The sequence below is a fragment of the Barbus barbus genome, assembly GCF_936440315.1.
Source record: "Barbus barbus genome assembly, chromosome: 17".
Taxonomy (NCBI): domain Eukaryota; kingdom Metazoa; phylum Chordata; class Actinopteri; order Cypriniformes; family Cyprinidae; genus Barbus; species Barbus barbus.
Window position 1 is genome coordinate 22,301,171 of NC_136745.1, and position 14,912 is coordinate 22,316,082.

The 14,912-nt window shown below is 37.9% G+C and overlaps 1 protein-coding gene across 2 annotated transcripts in view; it reads right to left on the minus strand.

Moving 5' to 3' along the window:
* ebf1a (EBF transcription factor 1a) overlaps positions 1-10,094 on the minus strand; it is a 134,201-nt gene extending 124,107 nt beyond the window's left edge. Inside the window, exons 1-4 of one of the 2 annotated variants that reach the window (XM_079439188.1) lie at positions 9,356-10,094; positions 8,446-8,602; positions 7,545-7,608; positions 6,609-6,664 (exon numbers count right to left, since the gene is read on the minus strand). In XM_079439188.1, the coding sequence (XP_079295314.1) occupies positions 6,609-6,664; positions 7,545-7,608; positions 8,446-8,602; positions 9,356-9,489 (411 nt within the window). In that variant the 5' untranslated portion in view covers positions 9,490-10,094. The remainder of the gene's footprint in view (positions 1-6,608; positions 6,665-7,544; positions 7,609-8,445; positions 8,603-9,355) is intronic. The other variant, XM_079439187.1, reaches the window with a different exon arrangement.
* Positions 10,095-14,912: the final 4,818 nt, after the last annotated feature.

A 14,912-nucleotide genomic window follows, 5' to 3' on the forward strand; every position in this document is an offset into this window, starting at 1 on the left:
GGGGAAGTCGTGGCCTAATGGTTAGAGAGTCGGACTCGTAATCGAAAGGTTGCGAGTTCGAGCCCCCGGCCGGCAGGAATTGTAAAAATCTTTTATTTTTCAATGTCCAGCGCTCTCTCCACCCTCAATACCACGACTGAGGTGCCCTTGAGCAAGGCACCGAACCCCCAATTGCTCCCCGGGCGCCGCAGCATGGCTGCCCACTGCTCCGGGTGTGTGTTCACGGTGTGTGTGTGTGTGTGTGTGTGTGTGTGCATTTGTTCACTACTCACTGCTGTGTGTGTGCACTTGGATGGGTTAAACGCAGAGCACCAATTTCGAGTATGGGTCACCATACTTGACAATACGTCACGACTTTTTTTTTTTTTTAAATTAGGGGTCATTGACATTGAAAAATTGAAAACACCTTGTCTTAGACTATGATCAGTCTTGTGTCATGTGGGTTTGGCTCAGATGCTCAGATTTAGAGAAAACTTATACACAGAGAGTGTGAAAACCGATATCAAATCAATTCAAATTCAATCAGAAAATCTTTTATTTTTCATTGTTGGTGTTGCAGTACTGTGTTTTGCCTTTGTGGGACTTTGGTTTAAAAAAATTAACACTATTGTATCAAATATCTTCACTTTTCATCACCAAGTTGCAACAAATACGTCTTTAAGATTGCGGTGTATAGTAGTTAGAATGCTTTTTCTTTGCTAAAGATTTCACATTTTCAATGTGAGTAGACTTAATCACTGGGATCTTTAGGCCCTCAAAGCTTGTGTGTGTAAATATTTGCAAATGAGCAGCATTAAGCCTTTATGTGGCCTGGCACAGAGCGGCCATTCATGTCCTATCTGACATCATCAGAGTCTCCAAACAGCTAGTGATTGCAGGAAATATCTAATATAGGAGATTTGTGTCACTTTGTTGCATGTCCTATACTTTGGGGAAGTGTTTCTGGCATGTAAACACACCCTATTCCGTAATTAACAGGAAAAATACATACACAAGCAGAAAGAACGGCCGAGACCTCCCTCTCTCCCATGCAAATTTATTTAGGAATCTCCCCGAAGCTTAGCTCTAGAAAACACACACACAGCAACAGGCGAGCTACAGCTCAGAGTTACCAACCAGTTCCAGCCCAGCACTTTTCTGAACAAAGCTCTCCTTAAGGAGGGCCACGGAGCGCATGAAACATGCATGGCACGGTGCGCCGAGGTGTGTGTGAAGCTTTCATTAGGCCCTGATGCAGCTTTTAATGCATATTTTATATTGCACAAACTGCTCCTCAAATCTCGTTTGAGAGCCGGCAGTGCCGCCTTGAACTGACAGCCGCATCTGAGGCATGTAAACAATGCACTGTAAATACATGAAAACACATTTCCCTCTTTGTTACCATCACGCTAGCATGTCAGCGCAGTGTGTGTGCGTATTAAGTCCGCGTATGTAATTCGCTTTTGTTCTGTGCTTCAGCTGTTGAGGGAAACAGTTGGATGGAAGGATAAAGAGGGAGAGAGAGAGAGTCTTTTACTGCATTGTCTTCATCAGATCTGTCACGAGCTCATGCGTTGATCACAGATACGGCCTGTCAGCTTGACACCCGCTGCATCTCTCCTCACCCGCTCCAACCGTTCCCACAGGCAGACCGAGAAAGCGTATATGGGTTTATTGGGAGTGTGAGCACAAGACGGCCGCTGAATATGTCAGTTTTATGCACCGTGTGTGAACCATTTTGATCCTTGCAGCTCTAGCCCAAGTTGTTTAATTGTCTCTAATAGCTGTGCGTATGTACAGAAGCTAACTGTGTGGTCAGGCGACTGGACTTTACCGCCTTGCTAAGTGCTAAAGAGAAGTGTGTGTTGAACAGCTCTATAAACCTGCTCATCAGCCCTCCCGCCTGACACTGCCAAAGCCAGCACATGCTGAGTGGAGAGGCGCTCTGTAGCCTCTCTGTACAGAGTTATGGGGCTTTAATGGGAAATCTTAAACACATTGCGAGCACTCCTCAGCATATGTAGGCTGACTGCTCACCGCAGAGTGGTTTTGGACCGGGTTTTCCGAAAGGCATTTAAAGACCAGCTAACACTCTGTCATAACCTAAACCATGTTTCACGCTGACATGGACAAGAAAAAAAAAAAAAAAAACGGTGCAGTCAAATGACAACGAGAGCAAAAAAGTCTAAAGCGGAGCCAAGGTCTTAACATAAAAAGGTATTCTCACATGTATGTGTCCATTGTGCATTGTCAGTAATTTATTAATGTCACATTCATACAAAGCAACTTTCTTTTGGTCAATGAGTTAAAACATGTGACCAACTTGAGCATGTGGCAAAATCTGTGTCTCACAAATCTCACAAAAAAAAATCTCACAAAAAACTGAATGACTGAATTTTGCACTCAAAAATTTGTTTAACAACAGTAAATATACCTTGCCCCTTAAAAAAAAAAGTTATTGTTTGCAAATATGGGAACATTTGATTAAGGGATTCTGGGAAATGTAGTGAAAAAATCTTCTGTTGTTAAAAGACCTGAGCGGCATTTACCATGTTGTTTGGACATTATACCATGATAATAACAAGTGCCACTCTCAGAAAAACAATACACACAGAAAAAAAGGGGGCCAAAATTGCACCTTTTGAACTGCAACAGCTTGTTACTGGAGATGTACCCTTAAAAGGACATATTTGTACCTCCTTTACCCCTATTAGAAACATATTAGAACCTTAGAGAAGTAATACGTACCCTGAACAGACTAATTGGGGTAAAAAAAGGTACAAATACATCCTTAAGGGTACTGCTCCAGTGACAAGCTGTTGTACCTCAAAAGGTACAATTCTGACCCCTTTTTTTCCTGTGCGTACAAATGTTGTACATTTAGGGGCTTGTCACTGGTACCTTTAAAAAGACAACTTTGTACCTCAGCGTGACAATATGTACCCTTTAGGTTCTATTGTGAAAAGGTGCAGTTGTTCCTTTAACAGTACTGCTACACTGCCAAGCTGTTGTACCCCAAAAGGTACAGATTTTGCACATTTTTATATAGCTACCAAAGTAGGCTACTATCTGATACTAGCTAGCATGTTGACTTGGCTGCCAAACTCTCTTTCACACACACACTCTCTCTCTTTCTCGCTCACTCAGTGGCACCACATCATTAACAGGTATGGCAGGGCCGTTTGCCACAGAAATAGCCAGTAAATCAGCCGGTAATATATGTGCACGTGGGAGACAACCCTGGGGAGATAAACAGCGTTTTATTGAGACACTCAGTGAAAGGCTGAGCCGAGGCCAGTCCCCCTGGCCACTGTATTTACCTCAGGGGTGTCAGAGAACAGTCTCTCTCCCTCAGCACAACGCTCCTGCCTTTCACCCACACACATAAATCTGTCTCGCTACACGCTGGCCAAACCGCTGAGCAGAGCGAGGGCAAGAACTAGCATCAGTAACAGCACCTAGCTTCTCGTACATAAACATTCGTGCAAAGGAAATTATAAACCGCAAACAAATCACACAATACAGAAAGGGGAGCTATAGAACTGTTTGAGCCAAATGTAACATCCAGGGATTTTGTAGTAGGATTTTCTGAATAGAAATTAATGCATTGGGTCATGACAACAAGTATATGAGTGAAAATCAGGCACTTGCAGAAGGAGGGGCTTTGGGGTCTCGAGCCCCTGCCTTTTTTCAAAATTATTCAAAAGTGCCCCTCTCAGACAAATAGCAATGATATTGTGGCCAATGAAACAAAATGTATTTGATTAACATGATAACTTGTACAAAAAGTAACTAATCGCTCAAAAGTCGGAAAATGTATGTTTATTTTTTTACATATCTGTCAATCTGAGGTGTAGCTATGGGTTATATTCGTTTTGCTCGACTGACTGATATTCCACAGTCTCGGAAACCGAGGCTCTCGAGACATATACGGCTCTTTAAGTGAGTGCCTATGGGTCGAAGGAATGAAAAAATAAACCAAACAATATTTTAAACATTTTTCATCAATAATCAACGCTAGTGTGTCGATTTATTTAAAAATCCATATAATATTACATAATTCATCAATGCTCATTAGTCATGTAGTTATACACCAACCAATCATGATCTGGCACAAGAAGTTCAAATTTCATTGGACAATATGTGAAGTGGAGCAGTTATTCCGTTCTTATTCACAAATTGGTTGAAAATTACATGGACAGACGAGCTTATTTGTGGAGTGATCTGGATCTGCGGTTTGTCTCATATTACAAATCGGATTACATCGCTGGGAAAATGCATGCTAAATGACTACAAAAGCACTGCACAAAACCGTGCAGCGCCAAAAGTCACAATAATGATAATCAGTAGGCTGTTCAATTCACTTATATTTATGTGTGATATACACCATTTACTATTTGATGAAACTATCATAGTTATGTAAGGCCAAGTGCCACCTACAGGCCTATTGTATGAAGTGTAGGCTGGCGAAATGGTGACGTGAGAGGACTTTATTATATTACCATTTTTGATAATTATGCAGCATTATGAAAGTGTCTTATGCTCATCAAGCCTGCATTTATTTTTCTCAAAAATACAGAAAAAAAATGTAATATTGTGCAAAAATATTATAATTTAAAAGAATGTTTTTCTATTTTAATATACATTTATAGTATTTTAATAAAATATCATTTATTTATGTGATTCAAAGCTGAATTTTCAGCATCATTACTCGGTGCATGGTCCTTCAAAAATCATTCTAATATGTTGATTTATTATCAGTGTTGGAAACAGTTGTGCTGCTTAATTTATTTTTATTTTATTTATTCATTTATTGGAACCTGTGATACTTTTTTGGGCTTCATTGACGAATAAAAAGTTAAAAAGAACAGTATTTATTCAAAATAGAGATGTTTTCTAACAATATCAATCTTTACTATCTCGTTTCTATCAATATAACAAATCCTTTCTGAAAAAAACGTATTTCTTTAAAAAAAAAATGAATAAATAAAAATACTGACCTCAAGCTTTTGAACGGTAGTGTATATTGTTACAAAAGTTATATATTAAATAAATGCTGTTCTTATTTAACTTTTCAGTCATCGAAGAATCCTGAAAAAAGTATCACAGATTTTCAACATTGCTAATAAATTCATATTGCATAAAATGCATTAAGAAAATAAATGTAGGCTTGATGACTATAAGTCGCTTCTTGGAAAAATATAAAATAGTAATATGTCCAATCTTTTGGCCTATATATATTTTTTTTTTCCTCATATTGCCCCTTTTTTTACATTTGAGCCCCTGCCCCCGAGGAACTCTCTGCACGTCCCTGGTGAAAATTTAGTATTTGCTTTTTTTATACAAAAAAATGAAATATATTAAAAAGTATATGTAATAATTTTCAAATAAATCGTAAAAATTATTACATAATACATTAATTTAGAGTTTTTAATTTTTTTTAAATAAGAACACTTTCTGTAAAAGACTAAATGTTTCATACTTATGTTTCACTAAATGTTTCATAAAATAAAGGTCAAATTAAAATAACTAAGATGAGTTTTAGTATTTCTCCACTCTCCACTTCTCAATCAGCACACATATACACACATAACAAAGCAAAAAAGGAGCAACAGGGTGGACCAATAGGGTAAGCATGCTATATGATATACTAAGTGTTCAGAGCGTTAGCAGGTTGTCTGTCACAGCGCCTGCTAAATACCTCATATCCATACACACTTCATCCTGGCTGGGGTCAAATATATACACACATATTACTTGTCATACAAAATGACTATTATGAAAACAGCTCATAAGAAACACAATTATTTCAGTTGTAAATCAAAATAGCTTTGCATATTTATTTGATTACAAATGTATTCTAAATATTTTTCTCTTCTCATTTATACTTTGAACTAAATGTTATTGTCACACATCTTGACTCGCAGCTGTAATCGCTGTTGAATACACTTCCCTAAAGTGTCTTCAAAACAACGTTTATAGACAGAGATCATGGGAGAGGAAACGAGGGGACGAGTGGGAAAGAGAGAATGAGAGAGAGGGAGAGGCTGTTTCTGTTTTAGGGGGAAAAGGAAGACCGCCACATATGAGATTGTGAGGTCACTCCTTCTGCCCTGTGTTTTCTCATATGAGTTTTTCTCCAGGGTTAAAGCTCACAACCTGCACAGTTAATATGACAAGCTCAACCTTCATACGTGTGTGTTCATAACAAACATCTGTTCCCACAACACATTTGAATATGCACTATTTGCAAGAGAGTCACGCACATACACACACACACACACTCAAAAACTGATGCTGTTTAAACATTATAAGGCACCGCTGTATAATCCCCTGTGACAGACAATGAATACAACTCAAAGTCTCTTTCTTTCTTTCCCTCTTTAGCTATCAATCTCACTGTCACACGTATGCACATAAATACATACGCTCAGTCATCTTAAATGATGTCCCAGAGAGAGTATGTCATATTTAGACACTAACCGATCCTCGTGCCCCTGAGGCATGCTAGAGTGTGTAACCCCAAACTCACCAGGGTGCACGGCACACATGCACACGTTCACTCTCACTGCATATCAAAACACAGACTCTCACCAGCGAACCATGGGGATTTTGAAATAACGTCCTACCTGTTTGGTCATGGAGTCAATCAGGCGTACATAAAAGTCCTGTTCTGTTCTGATGCCTGTAGAGGGGAGAAGATAAGTCCTTTTTAACTCACAATACAATGCAGGTCATATGCACAAACATGGATCAGAAATGAATCCGGCAGGTATATATTTATCATTCACAATGACATGGCTTTTATACAACATAGATGCTTCAAATGTCTACAACCCAACCCAACATAGACTGCACACAGTGTTAAAGGATTATGAAAAAATGGCTTTGGATGAAACTGAAACTTATAGACCAGCATAAACTAAAAATAAAAATAGCTTCTAGAAAGAAAAAGCACAGTTTATAAAATTGTGAAATAGACAATCAAAAATAACAATTACAGAAAACATGATTTTCAACAAAATAAAATAATATAGCCATGTTAAAAACGTCTTATAAAAAGGTTGAGGATCGTTAAGGACTGGCGCAACAAATTTTCAAACGCCTGGTTGTCATTTAGCACATTAGTAGACAGAAAAGAGTGTACTTTCATTATGGCCAGGCCATTAGCTTCCATCAAAAATGAAGTGCACATTTCTGGAAAACGCGTAAACGGAAAAGTGCACTAATGGGGATCGTTTTGTGTTTCATTAATGTTTATAGTTAAAACGCTACGACTTTGCTGCGCATTTTAATCACTTTTGTCTGAACAATTATACGAATTGTTATAACAGTATATTATTATCATCATTATTATTATTATTATTATTTCAGGACATAATATTAATTTGAATAATTTTGTTCTAGTTACATAGGCTAATAAATTATTTATTTCTTAGTCACCCCTCCTTGTCCTTCTATCAGTCTCGCTGTCTTTTTATTTTATTCAGATTGTAGCGCTGAAGTAAATCCCTGATGTGTTTATGCAAAGTTCAGTGAGTCTTAGATGATGCGTTTCTTCTTACCGTTGCTGTAAAGAAGCTGCAATCTGTAATGGATCCCATTGTTTGTCTTTTCTCCGGTACTTTCCTGCAAAAATAAATTCGATGGTTAGCCAGAAAAACCTATTTGACTATTCGCTCGCGGACCAGGAGGCCGAAAAAAACTGCTAATGCACAATTATCCAGCCGAGACAAAAAAAAAAAAAACAAACAAAAAAAAAAACGGTACAAAATACATTTTCACGAGTAAACGAACGAGTTAAAAATACTTAAAAATAATAATAATAATAAGTCTTGTGTATTGTGCAGTGTGATTTCAGAATTTAATAACAATGTGCCCGGGGTATAGACGTGTACGAAGTGATTAAATATACCTACAGTAAGTATTAATAGCCACATCTTTTAATGAAGTCAGACACTTCGCTCACTGTGATTAATTTACAAGTGCTTAAAACATTTTATTTGTGTGTAGCATTTTTATTAAAGCAGCATGTGGTCCTTCACAATAATAAAAAAATAATCTGTTTTTTAAATAGCATCTTGAAAGGGAATATTAACTTTATGACCTTAAGTTATCACTGTAATATTTCTACTAAATATAGCTATAGCCTACAGATTTGTTAGTAAATGCATAAAGTACTGAAGGGAACTCATATAAAACGTGAGGCTCTCTTAAATTATAAAGGATGAATATGTAAAAAATATATAATTATTAAATGGAGGTTTTAAGGGATTCATGCAGAACAGTGATTTAATGCAATAATATTATTTATTGTGTAGCCTATTGGCAAATAAGCTTTCAACTTTAGGCTAATATCAATGACATTTTATCTAGCCTACACTTTAATAATTATCAGAATGGACACGCTATGCATTTTCATTCAAATTTGCAAAACTAATATGCAAAAGATAAAGTTTCACTTGCCTTTTCTTTTTCAACAAATCCAACAAAAGTAGTTCTTTCAATTTCCACGGGTTGTCCTTGTCTGTCGTATAGCGCTAAAACGAAGTGGAAGAAGTTGGATTTGCGAAGATTTGAAGGAGGCTGCTTCTCAAAGTGTGCTCGAGCAAGACCCACTCCACTATGAACACATACAAGACAGAGAGAGAGAGGATCAAATATTTATATATGTATAATAAAAAATTAAAACAATTGTTTTGTGATTATTTAATTACAATTTCCTAAAAAGGGTTCAAATGTTTTTTGTTTTGTTTTTTTTAGTTCTCAAATTGCAGTGCAAAAGTAAAAAATGTACTTTTGACAGTTTAATAGTTTAAACAAATAGGCTACTTAAAAGTAGCCAGTTAATAAGTATTTTAAAAACAGTCAGTGAGACGTTTTAATTATTTTATTCTCTTAAATAGCATAACAATAAGAGATGTAATTGTTGTTAATCAAAAAATAATTCACATAAATATAACTCAATCTAAGAAATCTGTTCAGCTGCTTATAACAAACTACTGGTCTTGATTGTCTTTCAAATTTAAAGCTACAGAATTAATGCAAAACTAGTGGTTGCAAAGTCACTGAGAAGCAAATGCTTATGGCTGTTTTAACTTTAAAAATAATAATGTTAGAAATAGGTTAATAAAAACCGTTTTAATGTGACTTGCACCTCAAGCATTCTGTGCATTGGTGCCAACAGCACGCAGAAGAGGATGCTACGAACTTATCGCAGCAATAAATCAATCTCTTTGTCATCTGGTTATTAATAAGCAGATATCGCGCACTGATTAGGATGATATACAAGAGCTTTTTGTGTCGTCCCAGGATGATAAGCGCACAATATTCCGTCTAGCTGTTCCCGTAGCGCTGAAGACCGCCGCCGGCTTACCTCTGAGCGGCTGTGTTCGCATCCAACACCCCGGCACCCTGCATCCATGACCGGACAGCGTTCATCCCGGCACCGATGGGCTCCTCTTTCATACTACTCCCGCTCCTTTGAATGCTGTCTTGAATCCCGAACATGAAAACAGACTCCTGTCACCGTCTCAGTCGGCGCTTGCTTCTTTTGATCGCTCCGTTAAAACAAGGCAAGGAGAAGCGTATGGGTGAGCAGGTGTCACCGCGTTTGTCTCTATTAGCGCTTCCTCTCTGAAACAGAAAATAGAGCGACGTGCCAAAAGAAACGCGAGATGTCAACATCCAGGTTTGGGAACCCCATGCAACAAACAAACAAAAACTGCAAGATTAGACTGGAGGTCCCTTTGGTCTAGCGTGCGCAAGAAAAAAAAAAGTCTTATGTCACTTTAAGAAACAATAGGATCAAGAACGGGCTTCGCTGAGGGTTAGCTCAAATGTCATCATCCAGAGACTTTTTTTTCTTTATTTTCTCCTCCTTTCCTTTCCTGTCTCTCTCCACAAAGAGTATTCTCTGATCAAATCACATGAATGAGCAATATGAAATCAACCAGGAGAGGTGGACCCTTGTGGAGACAGCTCCCTCGCTGTTCCCCTTGTTCAAACGGGAGTGATTTGTGTCCTTTCCCAAAGGAATCCGATTTGACTGTCTCTGGGAACTAAACACAAGCAAACTAACCCCAAAGGGAGGAAGAGGAGGAGGGAGTGACTGCGCACGCAGGGCCGCCCCCCAAACATAAGTAAAGCCGAACTACCATTAGCTGTCCATCCAACCACGAAGCCCGTCGCCTAATTAGATATCACAGCCGGCCCTGCCCACTTAGCTAGCGGCGTGTTTAGAGAGAAAAGCAGAAAGAAGTTATGCGCCGCGCGTTAAATGTCACGCAGCATCTACCCACCGGAGCGCGCGACTGAAGACAAATTAATGTGAGAGTTGTTTTGTTTTGTTTTTGTGAGGTTATTTTAGAAAAGGCACACTAAATTTGTTTAAATACTGGACTAGTGTGAGGATTATTTAAGAACTTCAAGGGTTGGACTTTTAAAAGGGATTTTTCAAGGAAATTTCAGGGTGTTGAGGTTCGCCTCGAGCTGTTCAAGTTGTCTTTTGGCGCCTCTGACACAGAAAATATCAACTATCCTAAAGACGTTTTAAACAAAACAAGGGAGCATTTTTTTTTGAGAAATGTAAATATAATAACGTGATAAATAATGACAGTGTTTCTTTATTAATTTTAGCTGAAATATCGATAATGATCCTAACACAAAGTGCTCAAGCAGCCTACTGTTGCTATGGTTACCTGCTAGGCTAAAGCTGTTTCTGAGCGTCTGTTTACATCCAGGTAAATATTAACTTTTAAATACTTTTTTAATATAACATAATATTTTTTTTTTTTTTTTTTTTTTTTTTTTGGTTAGTGAAACATCCCCAAGCAGCCGCGGTCATATTATAATATTATTCTTAAAACACGTTTGTGGAACAGAATTAAGACCATGATGAAGTAGACTAAACAGAGATCACCTGTCATCGAAATAATGGGTTTTATACGAGAGACATTAGCCCATGTGATATGTTTGAAAACTTATGTGAGGAAATTAATAATTAGTGTAAAAATTGTGTCATAATAAGTCTTTAAAATATTTAGTAAACATTGTTGCAGATTTGTCAACAGATTATCAATTAATCGCCTAATAAATAAAAAATGTATTAATAATATGATTAAATATGATTATTTAATAGGCTACATTTAAAGACGCGTATATTGTAGCTATTTAAAAACGTCATGTACAGATTGTATAATCCATAAAACATCTGTTCTGATAGTACCGTATATAAACGACAGTAAACGCATCAAACAAAACTGGATAGTACAGACCCAAACAGTTTAACAGATGCTTTGTCAGATTCGATATAAAACGACAGTAATATAGCCTATACATTTTACATAGCAGCACTTTGTGTTTTTCATTTTTCACACAACAGATGTTCTGTTTTAGATTTAGAATGCAAATAAAGCTTTATGATATTTTAGAAATGTGGAAATTAGCATATGCATGCACGGGGAATTGGTATTGTAGGCTACTGGAGCCAAATGAAATCCTCCACAGACAGCGGACAGAGGAAGTGTACGAGTCCCGTCCAATCCAGTGCTGGTCAGGCAGAGGGGAATTCTGCTCCCCCTGGGTCCCTGTATATTTATATTCCCACACAGCAGTTTAAAGTGGCAGAAACTACACAAGCAGTCTCAGTGGAAACGGTGTATTTTCATGTGTCCAAATAACAAACAGACTTGTTACTTAGCATATTAAAACGCTTTTTGTGCATCACATAAATATAACTTCGTTTGCATGTGTGTGTGTGTGTGTGTGTGTGCATGGGGAAAAAAAGCAATTTGCACTCTGAAAAAAAAAAAAAAAAAAACATGCCTGTATTTACGATAATCACATTTTTTTAAAAAGAAATCTTAAATTAAACCTTTATATAATATAACTAATCCTATTGCTGACAGCGACAAATTCGATTTGATTTGTAAAACAGATGTAGCCTGCACATAAATCACGCTGTCGTTGATGAGTAGGCTACTAACCGTATAATTGAATTGAATAAAATAAATCATAATTTAAAACAGAGTTCTTGTCATGTGAGATATTCAGTCACTACTTTTATCAGATTCAAACCATAAGGCCGCATGTCAACATTTAGGCTATAACGTATAGGTAAGCTATTTAAAGAAATTGTCTATTAACACTGTCAGGTAGGCCTAGTTTTGATAAAATGCCGTAAATTCATGAAAGATACTTGTTTTTTCCGCGTCAAGGTCAGACTGCGAGAAACCAATTGTGTTGTGTAGCCTATATGCACCAAAATATCCTTAGGCCTACCTTTGATTTTGTTTTCCATCTCAATTTGACGTTATATGAAATTGAGAAATAAGCTCATGGTGATTATGACAACTGCTAAAATGTGTGCATATATTGTGCATACTACAACGACTAAGAGAGTCTGTGATTTGTGGAAAAGAAAAGAGGTCGAGAAAGAGTTTCGGACACAGGATACGCGTGGTTCGTGGTTGACAGCCCAACATTGCCATCTTGTGGCCACACATGGAAACACAATTGGGAAAAGAATTTGAGGAAAGATGCAGTTACTGTCTCTAAAAACCTTATTCCAAACCCGTATGAAGTTCTTCAGAGAAACGAAAAGAGATGTTAGGCAGAATTCGAGGGACTGACTCGTTCATTGTTCACTTTCATTGCATTTGTTTTTTTTTTTTTTTTCATAAAATGGAAGTTAATGGTAACTGGCACAGTCATTGAATTTTTGGTTAAACTGTTAGCACACCAGAATTAAATTGTGATAGCAGGCTTACTTTTGAGTAAATGTATATTATAACAGAACTCTTATCAAGATTTAGGTCAGAAGAGAAAAATGATACTTTGCTGTGACACTTGACCTTAAACTGGCTGTTTCTTTGAAGGCCTTTACACACACACACACACACACACACACTGAGAGACACAAACCGAAACGAGTGGACGAGAAACTCACACTGGAGGGGACTTGTGAAGACAACATCATTTATATTCTTGTTCCATGAGAAAAACTACCTAGGGAATATCTGGCCTTTCCAAAATGACCGAGTGCTTTGTTCTTGCGTTTCACATGTATTTTTTTGTAACTTTTTTTTTCTTTTTTACACAAAGGTCGGAGTTCAAGGCTAACTTTGATCAGAAGGATGGAGAGGGGTTAAAGGGTAGCATTCTTTGATTTGTTAATGTTTCCTCCATTCTCTCTTCCTGCCCCTCATGCTGAAGGGAGTTAAAGTGCTCACACAGGAAAAGCAGATAAATGCTCACATCTGCCTGCACTGAGACACCTCACACTGTGCTCAAATACAGCATGAATACACGTATGCCATAACTTCAAACTGTTTGTTTCATTTCCAAATCATACAGTAAAAGAGTTACAGTTATGACTATGACGACTGCACAGATATGGGGTGTACAGTAACTCTATAAGGGGGGAAGGAAAGCAAGTGATCTTCAGACCTCTGAAAGATGACGAATGGTCAGGAAATGAGTGCATATCCTGTCTGTGTCTCTTCATCAGATGTTGTGATGGTTTCAGCAGTCTGACATTACCTCAGCATCAGGTGTGGGTCTGTTTGATTCATCACAGGTTGGTTTAAGAGCCCTGTAGGTCTTATTATGCTTCAGAAAGGCACTGTGAAAGAAAGCCAGGACAAATGTTTCATGGGTTACGTTTGGAATCATTCTGACATTCAGGCTCATGTTCAGGCATATTTTACTGAATTCAGCTGCAATTCAAACAGAAGTTAGCCTTCACAGAACATCACACATTTATGCTGTATAAAGTAAGGAGGATAAATTCACTAAATGTTTTTTTGTTTTTTGTCCTAGATTAAAGAACAGAAGAGGTTTTAAGTCCAATAAGGCTATGTCCAATAACCATTAAACAGTCAATATTAAAATTGTATTATGAAACACTAAAAACTAAAAAGAGGTATTTTAAATGCCATAATTTCATTTACAGGTACATCATTTACAGATATCATGAAAAAGGTCAATATTTTTTGTCACTCATTTCAGAAAATGAAAGCCATATTTTATATAGATTCATTACACATAGAGTGAAATATTTCAAGCCTTTATTTCTTGAAATTTTGATGATGATGGATTTTGATGACCCAAAATTCAGTGTCTCAGAAAATTAGAATATTACATAAGATCAATAAAACAAGGATATTTTAAACAGAAATGTCAGGCTTCTGAAAAGTATGTTAATTTCTATGCACTCAATACATGGTTGGGCCTCCTTTTGTATGAATTACTGCATCAATGCGGCGTGGCATGGAGGCAATCAGCCTGTGGCACTGCTCAGGTGTAATGGAAGCCCAGGTTCCTTTGATAGCCGCCTTCATAGATTCTCAATGGGGTTCAGGTCAGGCGAGTTTGCTGGCCAAACAAGCACAGTAACACCATGGTCATTGAACCAGCTTTTGGTACCTTTGGCAGTGTGGGCAGGTGCCAAGTCCTGCTAGAAAATGAAATCAGCATCTCCATAAAGCTTGTCAGCAGAAGGAAGCATGAAGTGCTCTAAAATGTCCTGGTAGACGGCTGCATTGACTGTGGACTTCAGAAAACACAGTGGACCAACACCAGCAGATGACATGGCAGCCCGAACGCACACGCACGCACACACACACATACATACACACACGGCAGTGGGCAGCCATTTATGCTGCGGCGCCAGGGAGCAGTTGGGGGTTCGGTGCCTTGCTCAAGGGCACCTCAGTCGTGGTATTGAGGGTGGAGAGAGCGCTGTACATTCACTCCCCCCACCTACAATCCCTGCCATTCAAACCCACAACCTTTGGATTACGAGTCCAACTCTCTAACCATTAGGCCACGACTTCCCCTAAATCATCACTTACTGTGGAAACTTCACACTGGACTTCAAGCAACATGTATTCTGTACCTCTCCACTCTTCATCCAGACTCTGTGACCTTGA